We start from the raw sequence: 18,017 nt of genomic DNA, 5'->3' as shown, positions 1-18,017 counted from the left end.
GCCCACGAAACTGTTCCACATGACTGAAGCCTGGACCCACTGAGCTTTGATGCTGCAAAAGGCCCTTTGAACTGGACATTCATCAGTCTGCACTCATAGTAGAAACATGAACATGTTTATTCAGGAATTGCATAAAGTCATCAAGTAAAATGTATTTGGTGTCATTTTACATTTAATTTACTAAATACCTGATAAAAGCTGAACTTCAGCAAATGTGAGACAGACAGTGCTTCAATAAGTGGAAAATATTAGATGGTAAAAGTGCTGCTTTAGCATTTAGAGTTGAGATTATTAGTGTGCTAGAGTTCAACAGACACTTGTACTTCGTAAGTGATGATAGACAATAGTTACATTAGTTTTTGTGTATTGTTAAGTACAAAAACTAATTTGTGTTTTTTTTCTGTGTAAAACCTTTGTTCAGTGTGTTCAGGTCAGATACTTTGATATGCTTGTCCTGCGCATTACAGTAAAAATGCAGTTAAGGATTAATGTGCAGTGCATTTTAAACTCAGGACTGATCATAAACAGACTCACTAACTGACTCTGTTTTCCTGTTGGCAGCTGCATAGTGACAAACTGAATCTCTGGGTCTGACTGTGACTCACGTTTTCCTCCTGACACTTATTTTTTCCTTTCAGCAACACCACAAACACATTAACGCTCTCCACCTCCTCCGTCACAAAACCTCCGACCCACAAACAAACAGTCTGACGTACAAACAATCTGTGGACCCGCCCACACAGCTTCAGCTACAGACACTGGGTTTTCATCGATGTCAGGCAGTCGCGCGTGTCATCTGGACCCCTGTCATCCGCCTGGCGCTGTACAGGGACACACCTATCCCCACGGTGGCCATCGTCATGGCGATGGGATCAGTGAAGCTGCTCTGCGGCTGAATCCGGACCTCACCTGACATCTGTCTCTGCAGAGGGGAGACAAACAGAACATGATGCCTTTCTGCTGAGGCAGTAAAAAAGCTTGTTTAACAGAAGCACAATTAATTTTATTTCTATTCCTTTGCGCTTCAGTGTTAATTAACAGTAAAACACTGGAGTCAGTGTAGTTTCTGCAGCAGCTGTGATGTAGATTCAGGACAGGTTACATAACATAACATCACGAAGAAGGGCTTTCTCAGCATCCTTTAAAATATTAATTTACGTGTTGCCCGTAGCTACATTTCATCAAAGTGAAGAATTATAATAACTTTAGTGTTCATCTAGTGTAGGCAAGTGTTGGTATTGATGGAAGTCAAGCAGACACTGACCTGGAGGAGACGGAAGTATCCTGGCGTCAGTCTTCCCAGCCTGATGATCATTTCTGCTTCCCAGACGAGTCAACAACCTTCCAGCAAAGGAGGAACAATCACTACTGCCCCAAAGCAAAGCTTCACATAGTATGAGATGATGGTCTACACTATGGGTCACCTAGAAACATTCTTGGTTTTAAAGAAAATATGTTAAATCTTACTTCGCTTTAAATGTTAATTGCAGGAGATGCAACAATAGAATCTAAATTCCCTCTGTAATTAGCAACCAATCAAAAGGTTTTGTGTTTAATTTAAAGGTAGAGGTAAAACAACGCCTGGTTGTTATTATTGGATCTTCGGGTTAAAACAGAGTCTCACAGTTTGAAGTTCAGCTTCTCTGGGAGGTGAGGTACCACCTAGCAGGGGTCCGGCTCCAGCCTCATCCACACCGTGAGAATCCCTCGGCAGCCTGAGCAAACAGAGGAGGCTCCTGTGCGTCCCAGCTCTTTGTGCAGTGTGAACATCCCGGTCCGGCAGTGAAGCCCCGGCCCGTCACACGCATTTGGTCACTCAGCCAGTAAAAGAGAAGAAGCGGCTCGTTGCTGCACGCTTGAAGGAACATGTGTGTTAATGCACTGCAGTCACTTATGTAACTACACAAAATGCTGTCTCTGTCTGGAAGCTGCTGCAGCCGACTGTCAGCTCGGACTGAGACCTTCTTCTACCTGTAGACTCAGCTGGTTATCTTGGTTGGTAGATGAAGCCACACTGTTCATTCAGGGTTCACTCTTCATGCTCATCCACTGGTTGTGTTAACACAGCGCAGAGCGAATGCGTGGCAGCAAAATTAAAAAATGCAACTAGAGCTTTCATCATCAGAAGAGAGAAAAGATGGATAAATATATAAATACCACAAAACGATACCTCTATGTTTTCATTCCTTTAAACTCATTAAAGTGACATAAGCGTAACATTGGATTACAGTTGTTTTATTGTGCGTTACGTTTGCTAAAATAAGATGTCATGAGGCACAAAGGCAGCTGTGTGTGTTTCTGTCTATGAGACGCTGGGAAGCAAAGAGCACCACGTGCTGATTGTGCTCATCAACTGACCTCATGTCTGCATCTGCTGCTCTTGTGCAAAGGGGCGAACTGCAGAGAACAGATGTGTGGACACGGGTGCAGGGCTCCGAGAACTCAAGATTCTACTGTTTTAAACACACAAAGAAAAACACAGGGACGAATAACCAGCAACAATTCCATTATCCAGTAATAATAAAGTTTAACACACTCGTTTCCTGTTTTAAAAACACGCTTGGCGTTTGTTTCGCAATTAGGTTTGTCCCGCGCTGCTCTCCGTACTACACGGTTGCCATAGCAACGCGGGCACGCCGTCACAACCCAAACGCAGGTGTTGGAGCGCTGATGTTCATCTGAGCCTTTATCTTCAATTAAACAGCATGCTGAGTTACGTTAGTGTTAGCTTTTAGCCATTAGCATCAACCAGTGTCATGTGAAGACGCCGTTCACAGCGACGTTAAGCGGCTAAACTGATGTGTAGCTTCGGGATGACGTAAGACGGAACGTTCCTCGACTTACAAATGGATTCAAGCAAAACTGTGTCCAGAAGGAAAGCGGACGTTCCTGCGATCAGATCAAGAGCATCCGACAAGAACCAGTTTTTCCAGGAGGTGAAAGTTAGTTTTAATGCTCCTTCATAGCAGCAACCTCGTTAACCAGGAGTTAAATGAACAGACAGCGTTAACCCATACTGTAATTAACAGGTCAGTGCTCAGCTTGATCTCAGGAGGGTGCTTGGACTTCTTGAAGATCCCCTGACTGTAAGTTACGCGCTGTCATGTTTTAGATCTGGATGATGGTAGCGGTCTTCACACTGTTCACGCTGTTTGCAGACGAACCTGAAGGAGCGGCACCTCTTTGTCCTGAGAAAAACACTGAAAAGAAGCCAGAATGGTTTTGTATCCTTTCATATGCATTTCATCTTTATGCCCTTTGATGATACAGACAATTCATTGCTCACATGTCACGCTCTGCCACTGATTGTCAGATTTTCCTCATTAATGGTCCCCGGTGCAGTGGTAGAAATAGATGTGCTTACATGCAGCGTGCCCACGAAGCGAAGCGCTGTCCCCAAGGCTCCAATTTAACGCCGCCTGTCAGCATTTTACCCCTTCACTCATCACGTTTGCTGCTTCGCTGCTAAAACCTCCTCAACTACCTACCGCACGTGAAGCTTCTGAAGGAGCTGGCGGACGTAGCCAGAATACTGAACATCTGTGCGGCCAAGGTGAAGGATCACCCTGAGTATGGGCTCATTTTGTGTGAAGCACTCCAGATTTGCAGGTAGGAGCTGCGTGTGAGAGCAAACACCCCTTTGTCTCATTAACTCAGCTGGACGTGACGCGTTGCTTCCTGCTTCACCACAGACTTCCCTTCCTGAAGGAAAAAACATCTGATGAGCTGAACTATGCTCAAGACGTCATAGAGTTCCTCTCTCACATGGGTACACGTCTATTTCAAAGTTTTATAAAAATAATATAATTATAAAAATAATTGAACTTCCTTTCTGTCTGCAGGGTGTCTCATGAGGGTGTCAGATGCTGAAGTGAGACATGAGATAGTTGAATGTGTCAAATCCTTCTACAGCTGCGTGGCTCCAACACAGCTGCTCGATGGTAAGAACCGTGGCAGGAAGGGTTTGTCCAACGTCTAGTAGGAGTAATGTCTTTATATGCATCAGGCTGACATGTTAAATCTCAGTCTAATGTCCTTCTATCCTGTGACTAGACTCCAGTCTTTGTGGTTCCTTTTGTTAGGTAACCTTTGCAGCTGTGGTGCATCTTTCGCATCTTGTTTTTAATCTAACACTCTCTGCTCGGCTGCTGCAGGGCTCCGGCCGACGTCTCCAGGCTACAGGCTGCAGCTGCTGGAGCACAGTGATCTGGCTCAGACGCTGTTTCTGTCCATGTCTGCGCTGGAGAACCAGCCTGCGATCAAGCTGCAGCTGCTGCAGACGCTTCAGATCCTCTCCAGGTCGTCTGGTCAGTAACTGAGGGCGTCGGCTCCAGCAGAGGAGGACTGTGAGACGTGACAGTTGAACTGATGACCTGAGACACATCACTAGAGCGAGAGGCCTCTGATGACGTTTCTTTCACGACCTCAGATTTGAACTGTGCTTTGATCCTGGAAGCGCGGGGAGCGGAGGCCATCTGCCTGCACATGAACGAACCCGACCCGTCCGGCTGCATCCTGTCCCGCTCCTCTGAAATCCTGTGGAACCTGCTGGAGCGAGGCAGCAGGGAGCAGGTCACCAGGCAGCTCTGCAGCATGGAGTGTGTTGTGTATGTGAGATTTATGGGAGCGACGCTTGCTCACACATGGAGCGTGAATATGACTTGATTGTGTGTGTCACAGGTCTCTGAAGGAGGCCTTTTTTCAGCAGCTCATGAACTGTTCGCTGCCGCGTGACCTTCAGCTCAGAAATGACCTGCTGGTGGTCACAACTCTTATTGCTGAAAGCCCCAACTCTCTGCTGATTGTGAGTGTGGAATAATCCGTTGGTCGGTAGTGATGTCGACACGTTCCTTACAGTGACAACATGTTCTGCATGTTCAGATGATCTGCTTGACCGCATGTTTCTCACCTCCAGGACAGTCTGTTTGCTAAACAGCTCATGGCCTTTGTCACATTTCCAGAATGTGAGGCTTCTCTTTTCCTTAAACATTAATTTAATCTGATGTATTTATGTTTAATGTTGGCTCAACAGTGTCTTTTATTGTTATTATAGTGAGAAAACCGAAATCTGTGGCTTCCAGCTTTAAGCTGAGCTACAACAGCGAAGACTTGGAAATGAAGAAGCTGCTGCTGAATCTGTTGGTTTTAATGTCGAAGGACGTTGCTGCAGTGCAGGTCAGTCTGTATCAGTGGCGTTCGAAGTTTCAGCCGAGCCAACCCGACGCCTGCAGGTTCCCTCTGTCTGCTCCTGTCACAGCTTTACAAAGAGGAGCAGGTGATGCTGGCGCTGCTGACGCTCATTAAGCCGCCGCCGGCGCCGCTCCAGCGCCGGCCCGGTTCGCGCCACTGGTCTCGCTTCCAGCAGGAGGAGCTCCAGCTGCAGGCGCTGGCCGCCTTCAGCAGCATCGCTCCGCTGATGCTGGACGAGTACATGTGCTGTCAGGGAAACGCCTGCCTCCTGCTGCTGCTGGACTGGTGCACTGGGAAAGGTGAGCGAGCCGCGAAAGCTGGCTGAATAAAACGGGGGGTAAAGAAGTTTTCAGATACTCCTCTTGAAGTATCATTTTGTATTTCCTTTTCATTTCAGATGCTTCCTCTGGAGAGGGTCACAGTTTCCATGGCACCGGAGGCAGCGGCAGTACGAAGGCTCAGATGCGATATTGTGTCAGGACACTGAGATCTGTGACATCTGCAGGCGAAGAGTCCGTCAACCAGGACCTGTGTGACCAAGGAATCATCAGCCAGCTTCTGGGTAAATGAGCCTAAAACGAACCCACACGGGCCGTCACTGGTCGCTACTGTGAGATCTTGTGTTTTTTCAGGGATTTTGATGCAGATGGAGGAAGGTTCAGATGAAGATGACGTAGTCACTCTGGAGATGAAGTCTGATATCCAGCTGATACTTTCTGCGCTGTGTGAGACTGAAATGCACAGAAAGGTGAAGCTGAGATTATGCATCAGTGACGTGCAGGTTTCCACCGGCACCTGTATTTACAGTGTTAATCATTTCTGATGCTGATCCATTCCGTGTCCGGGTCCAGTTGTTTACTGTGATGTTCTGCTACAGGAACTGTTTGGGTCAGAGGGAGTGGAGATGGCGATTCACTTCTTGAGGAAAGGCTCAGACAAGTTCTACAGCGGCCTGGGACACAACAAGCTGATCCTCTCCACCGTCGACTGCGTCTGGTGAGGTCCATGTGTATGATATGTGACCTTCTGATGCACTGGTAGTGATTGGTCTCCATGGCGCTGAACGGTTTGGGTCCATTGTTCCTCCAGGTCCTGTATCGTGGGGTGCTACACCACAGAAGACTACTTTTTGGCTAAACAGGGGGTGTTTCTGCTGCTGGACTTACTCAGTGTGAGTAGATGACTCCCAGGTGTGATGTAACCGAAGGCTGAACATCATACAGCCTTTTTATTGTGTAATATAAGTAGTTATGTTTGCAGTCAGATAAAGGTCGTATTCTGTGTGTGTCTCTCAGTCCAGCCCCAGATGCGTGCATGGCGTCGTTCTCGCCACCCTGCTGGAATTATGTGACAACCCTAGCGCACTGTCCCACATCCTGAGCTGGACGGACGAGGGCGGTCGCTCGGCTCCCAGGCTCCTGCTGCAGCTTTGGAAGGAGGAGGAGGAGGAGCTGGGAGTCCGTCGAGACACACACGGGGTGATTGCAGGTCTGACCCCTCAAATACTGCAATTACAGTCTTAGAGGTGTCCATCCACACCAAAGCTGATCCTGAGTCAGATTATGGTGGTTTCAAACATTTTTTTAAGATCCTCAAAAGCCCATCCTGAGCTCGTACCAGGAGGAGGACTCCCAGCTGCTGTTTGCTGACAACATGCTGAGTGCAGCAGTACTCGAGATATCAGAGAACCTGCGGTCAAAGATTTACTCCATCTTCGCCAGACTTGGTAAAACAGCAATAAAAGATCAAATCAGTTTAGATCACTGAAGACTAAGAGGAAGCCTCAGCCATAGTTGCAGAACAACAAAGCCTTATATTTATTACCCCCAGGTTTCCAGGACCTGCCTGGATTGTCAAAACCTGATCATGTGACCCTGAGCATCGTCAGGAGATATCTGGACTTTAAGGTAATTAGGAAACAGAGCAGCAGAACGTCAGCCACAGATGTTGTAACACCTGCTTCATGTCACGGTGCTGCAGGTCTGTGAGGTGTGGGAGGAGATCAGCAGGGAAGTCAGACTGGACGGGATGAGGCCCATCAGTCCCGATGAAGAGGCTCTCAGCACCATCTGTAGGATTTCAGAGGACGCTGCGAAGAAGGTCATAGCGGAACAGAAGCGCCTCCTGGAGCAACAGGAGAAGGAAGACGCCAGCGAGGAGGAGCACATGTACAAAGAGGTGCTGAGAGGTTGTTGGTAGAAGTGACTCCTGTCCCACCGCAGAAAACACAGCAGGCGACACGGCGTCCTCAATCACAGTCTTGACTGGTTCTGGTTGTGTGTGTGTTGCAGATGAAGTCTCACTGGAATCAACAGGAGCTTGAGGCGAAATCTTGGGACCGCTATATTTCTAAATCTTTAAACTATGAGACCTTGAAGGTTGAAAGTTTTCCATCCTCAGATATGGACTCCATCTGAGCCACTACATCCGTAATATCTAATATTTGATTTCTGCTGTGTTGACAGAAACACACTGAGTCGTCCAGAAGCAAATCAGAGCTCGCTGATGCTGCGCTTCACACTGAAGAGGTCCTTAACTAACACACACGATCCGATTTCACTGTTTTATCTGTTGCTCTACACAGATCAGATCTCTGCACAGACTCGTATAAACCTGTCACAGTAATACCAGAGGTGTAACAACTGAACGGGTGTCTTCTGTTCCAGCGCTTCACTGAGCAGGTCACGTCAGACACCCAGGAGCCGGTAGGAGTCAAGCTGACAGTGGCCAGAGCTTCACTGAAGACTGGAGCTCAGGACCAAGTCCAAGCAACAGCACAGGACCCAGAGTACTTCAGCACCGCGTCTGTCAAAGGCTCATGAGGCGTTGTATTAGTTCAACAGCAGCTCTTTGTTGAAACTTATTAATAACGAAGCAGAGACAAACGTAACTATGTAGTTTATTAACATATGTGCATCATTATTAATATTTTAATTTTTAGCTGGCATATTTACACAAAAGCATGTTCTGCAGCTCGTAACGTACTGTAGCAGCTTATTTCTTAAGCTGTTTATAATAAAAGCAGCTGAAATATTAAAGCTAATACCAGAGTTTATAGGATTTCGCTGCATGTTGCCACCACAGTGTGTGATTACTTTTATAACGTGGGTAAGAAGCTAAAAGCTGACAAACAGGACTCTCTGACTTTACTGAAGTTATTGAAGTTTGCTTGAAGGAAAAGATCTCCCTCATGACGAAGTGCCCAAAGTTAATTATACAACATTCCAGGCAGCAGCCAAATGAAGCACCTGTGTCAGACACTTGATTCAACCTCTGTAGTTGCAGCTACAGTGTTAGACCACCTGCTGTGTTGTTTCTAATGTAATGTTTTTGCCTGCACTGATGCAAATATTATTGTATTTATGAATTAAATCTACTTTAAACTATAGAGTTTCATTAAAAAAATTCTTAAACAAAAAATATCATTTTTTACGATATTGAATTTGGATTACTCTAAATACAGATACCAGAACTATTCCAGCCGCACGTCATAGCTTGGCAGCGTGTCCGTGTTGCCATGGCAACCACGTAGCACGGAGATCTGCGCGGGTCAAGAGTATTCGCGCAGCAAACGCCCATTTCCGCTTTCAACCAGGAAACACAGTTGTAGTAACAACAGGGCATTGGTTTTCTCCCCACAACAACAAAGGTGAGACAAATCAAACAGACGCGTCGCCCTTTCAGCCGAAGAGAGACGTGGCTTCGGGCTTCTTCGCAGGCAGCCATGCTGTCGGACGCAGGTCAGTGCTAGCTACGTGCTACACGTCACGGTGGGTCGAAAGGCTCGTGTTTACGTCGGTCGCCGCCTTTTTGTGTTTGCACACTGACATTGTGTTCCGTGGGTGGATTGCGATAATGGCGCAAATCGGATCATTTCACGCATTCGCCTCTGATGGTGAGCAGCCGAGGCCTCGGTGGCAGCGGCCAGCATCCGCACGCGCCGCTGAGGCTTCGTCCCTGTCTCTCACGTCCAGACTGCTCCGGGAGCGTCTCTGGAGCTCGCAGAGCCAAGAGGAGGAGCTCGGGGGAGTCGCCGGGTGACGGGCAGACGGTCCGCTCCTCTGGAAGGCAGAGCAGCGTCCGGGTGAAGCGCAGCAGCAACACTCCGCCTGGGCAGGTAAACGGACGAGGCGCGTGGCCGCGACAGGACACGGGCACGAGGAGCGCTGAACGAATCCACACTCTCTTCCAGAGCAAGAGAAAAGCCACAGACACCGAGGAGGAAGACGAGCAGTCGGAGAAGAAGTACAGAAAGTGTGAGAAGGCCGGATGTTCAGCAACGTACCCTGTTTGTTTCGCCAGTGCATCTGAAAGGTAGCGTTTCATGACCTACCGACCTTCTCCATATGATGCCATGACTCACGTGCTGGTTTTCTACTGTGTCGTCTCAGATGTGCTAAGAATGGATACACGTCTCGCTGGTACCATCTGTCATGTGGAGAACATTTTTGCAATGAATGCTTTGACCACTACTACAGAAGGTGATGCTGACGGCGTCCTGATCACAGTTTGTTTATTTTAAATTCAGTTATATGTATTTAGGCCACATTAAACTGTGCTCTCTGTCATTTTCAGTCACAAAGACGGTTACGAGGTCTTCGCTGCGTGGAAGAAGGTGTGGACCAGCAACGGCAAAAGTGAGCCCAGTCTGAAAGCGTTCATGGCCGACCAGCAGCTGTCGTTCTGGGTCAGTGCCTGCAGCTCGTCTGGTTCCTGCTCAACGGCTGGCTCCGGTTTTTGGGGAAAACAATGTTTTTGTTTTGTTTTTGTGGTTGCCTCCAGGTTCAGTGCACTAAACCTGACTGTGGGAAGTGGCGTCAGCTGACCAAGGAGCTCCAACTCACCGCTTCCCTCGCTGCAACGTACCGCTGTGGGATGAAATTCAGCAACATTAAGGTAAAAGGGAAAGTGTACACACTCAAAAGTGTCATTTTGAATAATTTTGGTTATTTTTCCTTTTGAATAATTTCGCTGTCTGTTTGTCGCCAGTGTGAGGGACCAGACCAGTGCTGCCAACCAGAGGACCTGGTGAGCTGCTGCATTAATCCTTCAGGGTCTAAATGCGTGCTTGTGGTGGGACACTGCATTTATGTTTAACCTGTGTCACAAGAAGTCCTTTTTCTCTTTCAGCGAGTGGCAGAAGTGTCTGACAGCTGGTGGCATTCGATGCTGATTTTGCCGCCCTTGTTCAAGGACAGTCCAGCCAGTCCTTTCCTTGCTGCCTACTACCCCGACTGTGTGGGAATGAGTCCGTCCGGCTCCCACAGCAGCGCGTCTCTGGCCGAGCTGAGGGCCGATCACTGCAGAGCTGTACAGCCACAAAGTAAGTCTGCACCCGGTCCTCAAGTCTTGGGTTGAGGGACGTTGCAACAGTGTGTTACCCATTCCCGTGTGCCTCAGTTTCAGGCATGAGCCCATACTTCCAGCCCTTTTACCAGCCTAATGAGTGTGGCAAGGCTCTGTGCGTGCGTCCCGACATGATGGAGTTGGATGAACTTTATGAGTTTCCAGAGTTTTCCAGGGACCCCACCATGTATCTGGCTCTGCGTAACCTCATCCTGGCCTCCTGGCAAACCAACTGCAGGGTACAGTGACATCCACTCCGCTTTTGTACAGTCACCCTTTCACAAGGACACAGTCTAAAGCCTTCTTTCTCTGAAGGAGGTGCTGACCCCTCAGAAATGCGCCCAGCACATCATCGTGCGGGGGCTGGTGCGGGTGCGCTGCGTGCAGGAGATGGAGCGTGTGCTCAACTTCATGACCAGGAAGGGCCTCGTCAACACGGGCGTGCTGGCGGTGCGGCGGCCCCTCCTCCCTGAAACGCATCGCTCGGTTAGTGTCCTCGCTGCTCGTCTGTTCATCGCCTGTGTGGTTCACAGCTCCACGACCCCTTCTTGTTTTTGCAGAAGAACGTTATTGTGGTTGGTGCCGGGGCTGCAGGACTGGCTGCTGCACGGCAGCTACAAAACTTTGGCACTCAGGTAAAATCCTTTTCTTAATACATCTCCCGCCTTCATGTATTTGACTGTGCTGTAAACTCCATTCCTGGTTGACAGGTGGTGGTGCTGGAGGCAAGAGAGAGAATAGGAGGTCGGGTTTGGGACGATGCGTCTCTGGGCGTCACTGTCGGTCGGGGAGCTCAAATTGTCAACGGCTGTATAAACAACCCCATCGCTCTAATGTGCGAACAGGTCAGAATTTGATTTCGATTCACTGTCAGAAGATGTTTCTGAAACCATCCTGTCAGATATTATGAAAGAATAACACACTTCACACTTCACCTACTGACTTAGAATCTACATTTTTATATTTTCAATTTGAAGACAACAGATCATGCGCTTAAAAGACATTTTTTCTGTGGGTTTGATGAAATTCCCGCTCATGACGTGTTTCTCCTTCGCACCTCTGCTGCAGATGGACATGAAGATGCACAAACTGGGAGAGCGGTGCGACCTCTACCAGGAAGGGGGGCAGGTTACCGACCCCTCCATCGACAAGCGCATGGACTTTCACTTTAACGCCATCCTGGACGTGGTGTCTGACTGGAGGAAGGACAAGTCACAGAGTCAGGACTCACCGCTGGGAGGTGCTGATTGGTTTAAGTTAAGGCTCAGTAAAGACTTCATTGAAGTCAAAGTCAAACATTTTTCTGCATTTTATCTTGACAGAAAAAGTCCAGGAAGTGAAAAAGACCTTTCTTCAGGAATCTGGGATCCAATTCACAGAGTTGGAGGAGAAGGTTCTTCAGTTTCATCTCAGCAACCTGGAATTTGCCTGTGGAAGCACATTAGAACAGGTTTTACAACTTCAAACTTCTTTCAGATGATTTAGATGATAGTAATAAAGAGAATAGGCACTTGCAGTAATGTGTGTTTGAGTTATTTTGACCTTTGTTTGCAGGTATCGGCCAGATCCTGGGATCACAACGAGTTTTTTGCCCAGTTCTCAGGAGACCACACGTTACTCACTAAAGGCTATGCCGCTTTACTCCACAAACTGGCCGAGGACCTGGACATCCACACCAAGTGTCCGGTTGGTTTTTGCTCTACATTCAAACTATAGATCTTATCCTGTAATTGTACAATGTAGATGAGCGTCTTAGCAAATGTGTATGTTTTCCTTTATCATAGGTTCAGACCATCGACTACTCAGGTGATGTTGTCAGAGTTACCTCTTCCAACGGGTCCCAGTGGACTGCACAAAAGGTAAAGACCTTATCAATAAGCCCCTCATCTTACACATTAATCATCCACACCACTGCTTCAGTTATTTCATCATGCTCTTGTGTTTTAGGTGCTTGTTACTGTCCCGTTGACTTTACTACAGAAAAACCTGATCCAATTCAATCCTCCGCTTCCTGAGAGAAAACTCAAAGCAATCCACAGTCTGGGAGCCGGAATCATAGAGAAGGTTGTGAAGCGTTTGGTGTGTTGGTGCTGGTGGGAACTCTGCTCCTGTCTATGAATAATGATGCTGTCATTTCCTGCAGGTCGCTCTTCAGTTCCCGTGCAGATTCTGGGACCGCAAAATCCAAGGGGCCGACTACTTTGGTCACATCCCACCGGGTCCTGACAAGAGAGGCATGTTCAGTGTCTTCTATGACATGGATCCACAGGTCAGTTCGATGCCAGGGAGCCGGCAGCACGTCATTGTTCAGCAGTCGAATGCATTTTACTGTGTGTTTGTAGGGAACGCAGGCGGTCCTCATGTCAGTGATCACCGGTGAAGCTGTAGCTACTGTGCGTGACATGGACGATAAGGAGGTGGTAGAAGAGTGCATGAAGGTCCTGCGTGAACTTTTTAAGGAACATGTGAGTTTGTTAAGACCTCATTCATTAGGTTTTTATCAATGCTTGTATTAAAGTTGACCAAACAGTAAATAATGTATTGTCACAGCTAAGTGGAGCCTGTTGCTGATACGGTTGTTTCTTTCCTGTCATGTATAATAGGAGGTCCCACAGCCAGTAAACTTTTTTGTTACGCGCTGGAGCAAAGACGTGTGGTCCCAGATGTCCTACAGCTTCGTGAAGACGGGGGGAAGCGGGGAGGCGTACGACGTCCTCGCTGAAGACGTGCAGGGAAAGCTTTTCTTTGCTGGAGAGGTAACAACAAAACCTTCAGCTGTATTATTTCTAATTTTACAAACTACTTGTTTATAGTGACTGGTTTGTGAGTTGTTCACTAATGTTTGAAGGATTAATGATAAGCTGGTACATCTTTGGCTAATTTCCCAGGCTACCAACAGGCACTTCCCTCAGACTGTCACAGGAGCCTACCTCAGTGGAGTCCGAGAGGCCAGCAAGATGGCTGCTGTGTAGAGCTGTCGGTCCCAGAGCACTCTGAAGCACCAGCATGGACACGCGGGGCTGAAGCGAGCGACAGGCCGTTGTTCAACCTGCGCGCTTCCTCAGTCGCTCCACTGTCACTGTGCTGTCACGCGTCTGATCAGCAGGACGCCGTTAGGCCTTTCTAAAGGCAGGACAACAGGTTTTAAAGTGCTTTCTCTTTCTATCCACAACCCAGCGGATGTAACATCATGACGAATGGATGATCTCGTGCAACTCGTTTCTGGGTCTGAGGTGTTTTTCTGAACTTGTATGTTTTGGTGAAATTCCATTTAGAGAGAGAGACGTCTCACAGGATGAACAATCACCCATGGTTCCAAATATGACTTTACATCCTATGACAAAATCAACATGTTGATTTAAATGACCAAATGGTTCAATGCTGTTAAAGGAAATAGAGCCTTCAGATCCTTTTGATTCAGAAGCAATTTAATATAAATATGTAAAAAACAAACAAATGAATAGTTGTGCATGACTAGTTTAGTTTTCCATGTCGCTGAGAATCATTACTTTTTCCGGGATCTGATCAGGATTATACAGCAGCAAAGCATTAGAGGGAATTATGCATTTTAGTGAGATAGTCTGGGAGAAAAAGAAACAACAAACCAAATGGTAAAAGGTTTTTCCCGGACATCTTGGTTTTTGTGGTTGGGTACCAACACAACAATGTCTTCAGTTTCTTTGATCAATGTTAACTAAGGACACTTTAAACTTAGAGTTGTGTGTGTTTGGATCAGTTTGTCAAGATGATCATGTTGAGTGTGTTAGACTTGTGTATTTATAACTCTGTATGTGTGTGTGTGTGTGTGTGTGTGTGTGTGTGTAATAAACTGAGCTATCTGCTGCCTCCATTGGCTCCAAACTTCAACCTAACAGACACTTTTGTAAAATGGACTTTGATGATGGTTCAACTTGAAGCAGTGAACGAGGAGCTGAATCCACTGATGATGTTGCAGGCGGCATGTGCTTACATCATATGTGTTCATACACATGCAGGCGTTATAAAGTAAATATTATTCATAATTAGATTTATAAAGTGACGTAATAGCGTGTAGGCAGGATGAGATTGATGGGGAAGCGTGAGGCAGGACATGTTATATTGTCCCAAACTGGGGTTGCGTTATTTGGTAACTCTGAGTTACCGAGATCTGCATCCAATGAGAGCGGAGGACGGAAGACTTAATATAATGCACATTATTTATTAATGAAATACCAATCAAACTGTTAAAATCTTATTGAGTTAAAATATTTTCTTCAAAACTAGACACGAATTTCCCGTTTGTTCGTTTTGAAAGTAAAAACCTAAAAAAAGAAAAGAGAAAACCGTGTTCTTGTTTATCCAGCTTTTAATTTGGTGGAGAAATCAAACGGTTAACGTACGTGGCTCGTTAGTGACGTAACGGTGTCGTCATTAACAGTCGCCGTAGATCCCGACGCGGAGGAAAACAAAACGTGAACTTACAGCATGAAAAATGATAAACTGCGTTTAAAGCTGAGTTTAATACTTTGCGGTGCCTTGAACCGTTTAACCGCTGGCAAACTCAACAAGAAGTGCGAAGTTCACGTTACCCCACGTTAACTAAAGGAGCTAACAACAATTAGCCAAGTTGGCGCCGTTTGGGTGAAGAGGATCATCTACGTTATAAACCAATGGACCGAGGCACCGATGAGCCGCTCGCTAGTAGCCCACATGACTCTGCAGGTAGTCAGACTTCTGCATGTAGCCTCAGCTGTAGAGGCGCACTGAAAGCATGTAATAAAGAACATATAAAGGTTTTATATACGTCCATCACATTTTATTGGTTGGTCAAAAAAGCGAGCTGTAATGATTAAAGACCCCTGTCACAGCCAGTATGAAAAGGGACAGGGCTCAATCAAACAAAACTACACAATGTGCAGGTAAATAGTGGATTTGGGGAAAACACTTCTGGATGCTGAATGTCCTGGATTGTTTTTGTCTCCTGTAGATTCTGATGACGAGCCATTAATAAAGATAAAAACAGCCTTGGCAGCAAAGCCACCAGAGGGAAAAGAAAAGAAATCACCCCGATCTAAAGGCACTAATAAGAAAAAAGGTGGCTGAAAACTACATAGCATTAGATTGTCCGTTACCAGCTGTGTGGTTGTTGGTGTGCTGTGTGAATAACGTACACTTCCTTTTTTCCAGATGTGGACATAGATGAATGTTCTGACAACGAACCTCTGATTAAGCTCGTTAGAAAGTCCTGCAAGGCTACAAAAACACCTCCAAAAAAGTCTGTTAATGAAAAGAAACAAGGCAAGATCAAATCACTAAATTCTTAGTGTCTTTAATGTTCTGTACAGATAACATGGTCATAAGCATCTATTTAGTTGCCGTTTTGTTTTAGTTGGATGCATTTAAGTTGCGCAGTTTTTCATGGACTACAAGGAATGTGTTTCCAGACGTTAGAGATTTGGCCCTTCTTTAATACGGACACTACTGTAGTTCAAGTATAATGTTTTTAACTACAAATGAAGCAAATGCACTAATTTATTGTGTTTCTGCTTCCTCCAGTTGTAGATTCTGATGCTTCTTCAGATGATAAACTGCTGGTAAAGACAAAAACTTCTGCACTGACCAAGAAGGCAGAGAAAAAGGAAACAATATCCAAATCAAATGGCACACATAGTAAGAAAGCTGGTGGCTTATTACTTTGTCACTAAACATAATTTAATTTTTTCCACTTTGTTTATCAAGTGAATATGTTCCATTTGTTTAATTTGCCCCTTTTTCAGACCTGACCACAGATAGTTCTGATAATGAGCCTCTGATTAAGATTGCCAGATCTGCAGCTGCAAAGAAGTCGTCCTCAGTGACTCCAAGGGACTGTATAGATAAAAAGAAAAGGGGTAAAAAAACGTTTCTCTTTATCTAAAGTCAACAGGAAAAGGTTTCTGCAGCAGAGTCAATTTATTTTACTGTATTTCACAGAATTATCAGCTGACAGCGATGATTCAGATGATGAGCCTCTGAGTGAGCTTGCCAAGAAACTTAAAGCACAAAAGCAGAAAAAAGGTCCTGTTGTATCGTCTGAAAAGGAAATCTTGAAACCTAAAAGAAACAGATCCAGAAAAATAGGTCGGTGCAGTGTGTAGGTAAATAAGTAAATGGTTTTCTAATGTTGAATTAATTGTTGCTGTTTTTTCAGTTAAATATGCAGAGTCTTCCAGTAACACCTCAGATGATGAACCACTGGCAACGATTAAGAAGAAGTCAACAAAGACTGTGCAGGAGAAAAAAACTAGAGCAGACAACAAGACAAAAACAAAGTGCACATACAGATCATCAGAAGGTGGGCAGCATTTTCTATTCCAGAAGGAATTAATTTACTGTAGTTTAGGCAAATATTGAGGACTAACAGACTTTTAGTAGGCTCCCTAGAAAAAGGCTCAGATGATGACGTGCCACTAGTGAACCTTATGAAGAAGATGAAACCACTGAAGAAAAACACCAAGACAACAACTGTATCACAACGCAGTGCTTCAAGAAAGAGACAAGGTACTGTAGCAGTAATTAGAAAGGAATAGATCACTACTCTAAATGTGATTCTATTACACTGGAAGTCAACATTTTATATAATTCCTGCTGTGACTGTATAGTAGGAGTCTCTGATGAAAGTTCTGATGACGAACCCCTGATTAATCTAATCAAAAAGAACCAAATGGACGACCAGACGACAAGAAAAACAAAGGCTTCTGCTCCAAAAAAAAGGGAAACTCCTCCCAAAAAGCCAATAAAGATACCTGTGTCAGGTAAAGACAACGGAAGACAAATGTGAAACTGTATGACAAGCAGCGCAGCAAAAGACTAAACGTGTTTCATATAAATCATTTTCAGGTTTGTCAAGCAATAATTCAGTTGGTGAGGGTTTAATCAAATCTGCTAAACACCCACAAGTGACAAAAATCATCAGAATATTGCTGGAGAGGTGTGATGAAGATGCTGGGCCCACAGGAGACTTCAATCAAACCAAAACAGGTATATCTGAATCATTACGGATTCAGAAGCAAATCTTTTTAAAACAAAAAGTTACATTATTGTTTTCCTTGAAACAGAAGCACCTGCTGCAGAGCTGACAAATGTAGAAACGGGTTCAGAACACTGTGCATCAGAGGACGAATAAGCAGATAAAACGTCAAGTTGTATTGTGAATGTCCCTCAACCCCCTGGTAGAGACAAACGTCAGTGTTCACATGGGACCTATTTCTGTTTTATACATTATGTGTTAATTTAAGCTGACAGTATTTTATCATCTTGGTCTGGTTTTTACCGTTGTGCTGTGTACTTTTGCTGTCAACTTTTTTTTAAGATAAATTGCATCTGTGCCTTCGTTATTCTTGTGTTATTCTTGTGTGTGATTAAATGTTCATTCATTTTTCACAACTTTTGCTGCCTCACTGTGTTCCTGTTTAAACGCGCCTTCACTGAAGCCAAATAAACCTGCAGCGGAATCAGGTTCC

At 45.7% G+C, this 18,017-nt stretch overlaps 3 protein-coding genes and 1 long non-coding RNA gene across 17 annotated transcripts; 3 read left to right on the top strand and 1 right to left on the bottom strand.

The window, feature by feature from the left end:
* Positions 1–93: 93 nt before the first annotated feature.
* Positions 94–3,627, bottom strand: LOC114865372 (uncharacterized). Of its 6 annotated transcripts, none has more exons than XR_008696080.1 (7): positions 3,489–3,627; positions 3,287–3,419; positions 2,845–3,200; positions 2,359–2,453; positions 1,625–2,112; positions 1,265–1,341; positions 94–922 (listed from the first exon to the last, which is right to left on the bottom strand). It is a non-coding gene; the product is annotated as an uncharacterized LOC114865372 (long non-coding RNA). The 6 variants fall into 6 exon arrangements; XR_008696082.1 differs by lacking the exon at positions 3,489–3,627 and having other exon boundaries at positions 1,625–1,855; positions 1,962–2,112; XR_008696081.1 differs by lacking the exon at positions 3,489–3,627 and having other exon boundaries at positions 1,625–1,855; positions 1,972–2,112.
* LOC114865365 (cilia- and flagella-associated protein 69-like) lies at positions 2,802–8,576 on the top strand. Of its 2 annotated transcripts, none has more exons than XM_029166442.3 (23): positions 2,802–2,936; positions 3,030–3,086; positions 3,159–3,224; positions 3,500–3,609; positions 3,693–3,769; positions 3,843–3,941; positions 4,155–4,307; positions 4,430–4,607; positions 4,681–4,804; positions 4,916–4,964; positions 5,054–5,175; positions 5,258–5,489; positions 5,588–5,752; positions 5,823–5,938; positions 6,068–6,186; positions 6,280–6,361; positions 6,486–6,678; positions 6,779–6,916; positions 7,021–7,097; positions 7,171–7,368; positions 7,482–7,568; positions 7,656–7,718; positions 7,857–8,576. In XM_029166442.3, exons 1-23 carry the CDS (start codon positions 2,847–2,849, stop codon positions 8,010–8,012), a joined length of 2,751 nt encoding a protein of 916 aa, XP_029022275.1. In that variant the 5' UTR covers positions 2,802–2,846; the 3' UTR covers positions 8,013–8,576. The 2 variants fall into 2 exon arrangements, with proteins under 2 accessions (XP_029022275.1, XP_029022274.1); XM_029166441.3 differs by having other exon boundaries at positions 2,803–2,942.
* A 140-nt stretch (positions 8,577–8,716) lies between these two features.
* On the top strand, positions 8,717–14,403 carry LOC114865367 (lysine-specific histone demethylase 2). 2 transcript variants are annotated; one of them, XM_029166444.3, is made up of 21 exons: positions 8,718–8,930; positions 9,165–9,307; positions 9,383–9,504; positions 9,582–9,671; positions 9,766–9,877; positions 9,973–10,086; positions 10,180–10,218; positions 10,321–10,513; positions 10,591–10,775; positions 10,852–11,022; positions 11,097–11,171; positions 11,247–11,381; positions 11,605–11,776; positions 11,859–11,986; positions 12,091–12,222; positions 12,321–12,395; positions 12,484–12,600; positions 12,680–12,805; positions 12,879–13,001; positions 13,140–13,292; positions 13,425–14,403. In XM_029166444.3, exons 1-21 carry the CDS (start codon positions 8,915–8,917, stop codon positions 13,506–13,508), a joined length of 2,505 nt encoding a protein of 834 aa, XP_029022277.1. In that variant the 5' UTR covers positions 8,718–8,914; the 3' UTR covers positions 13,509–14,403. The 2 variants fall into 2 exon arrangements, with proteins under 2 accessions (XP_029022276.1, XP_029022277.1); XM_029166443.3 differs by having other exon boundaries at positions 8,717–9,307.
* Positions 14,404–14,927: 524 nt separating this feature from the next.
* Positions 14,928–18,013, top strand: LOC114865370 (transcriptional regulator ATRX homolog). Of its 7 annotated transcripts, none has more exons than XM_029166453.3 (11): positions 14,928–15,237; positions 15,503–15,610; positions 15,703–15,813; positions 16,072–16,185; positions 16,293–16,406; positions 16,489–16,635; positions 16,706–16,849; positions 16,927–17,055; positions 17,213–17,309; positions 17,395–17,535; positions 17,613–18,013. In XM_029166453.3, exons 1-10 carry the CDS (start codon positions 15,186–15,188, stop codon positions 17,408–17,410), a joined length of 1,032 nt encoding a protein of 343 aa, XP_029022286.1. In that variant the 5' UTR covers positions 14,928–15,185; the 3' UTR covers positions 17,411–17,535; positions 17,613–18,013. The 7 variants fall into 7 exon arrangements, with proteins under 7 accessions (XP_029022286.1, XP_029022287.1, XP_029022284.1 ...); XM_029166454.3 differs by having other exon boundaries at positions 14,929–15,237; positions 16,930–17,055; XM_029166451.3 differs by having other exon boundaries at positions 14,929–15,237; positions 17,160–17,309.
* Positions 18,014–18,017: the final 4 nt, after the last annotated feature.

The sequence above is a fragment of the Betta splendens genome, chromosome 11 (genome assembly GCF_900634795.4).
Source record: "Betta splendens chromosome 11, fBetSpl5.4, whole genome shotgun sequence".
NCBI lineage: Eukaryota > Metazoa > Chordata > Actinopteri > Anabantiformes > Osphronemidae > Betta > Betta splendens.
This window is presented reverse-complemented; position numbering and strand designations above follow the sequence as displayed.

Coding starts and splice junctions, on each gene's coding strand:
- LOC114865365 (XM_029166441.3), top strand. CDS start 2,847: ATGGATTCAAGCAAAACTGTGTCCAGAAGGAAAGCGGACGTTCCTGCG. Junction 3,087..3,158: donor TTCTTGAAGATCCCCTGACT/GTAAGTTACGCG, acceptor CGCTGTTTGCAG/ACGAACCTGAAGGAGCGGCA. Junction 7,098..7,170: donor GGAGATATCTGGACTTTAAG/GTAATTAGGAAA, acceptor ACGGTGCTGCAG/GTCTGTGAGGTGTGGGAGGA.
- LOC114865367 (XM_029166443.3), top strand. CDS start 9,083: ATGGTGAGCAGCCGAGGCCTCGGTGGCAGCGGCCAGCATCCGCACGCG. Junction 11,777..11,858: donor TCAGGACTCACCGCTGGGAG/GTGCTGATTGGT, acceptor TTATCTTGACAG/AAAAAGTCCAGGAAGTGAAA. Junction 13,002..13,139: donor GTGAACTTTTTAAGGAACAT/GTGAGTTTGTTA, acceptor CATGTATAATAG/GAGGTCCCACAGCCAGTAAA.
- LOC114865370 (XM_029166449.3), top strand. CDS start 15,186: ATGGACCGAGGCACCGATGAGCCGCTCGCTAGTAGCCCACATGACTCT. Junction 16,850..16,926: donor CACATACAGATCATCAGAAG/GTGGGCAGCATT, acceptor ACAGACTTTTAG/TAGGCTCCCTAGAAAAAGGC. Junction 17,536..17,612: donor CTTCAATCAAACCAAAACAG/GTATATCTGAAT, acceptor TCCTTGAAACAG/AAGCACCTGCTGCAGAGCTG.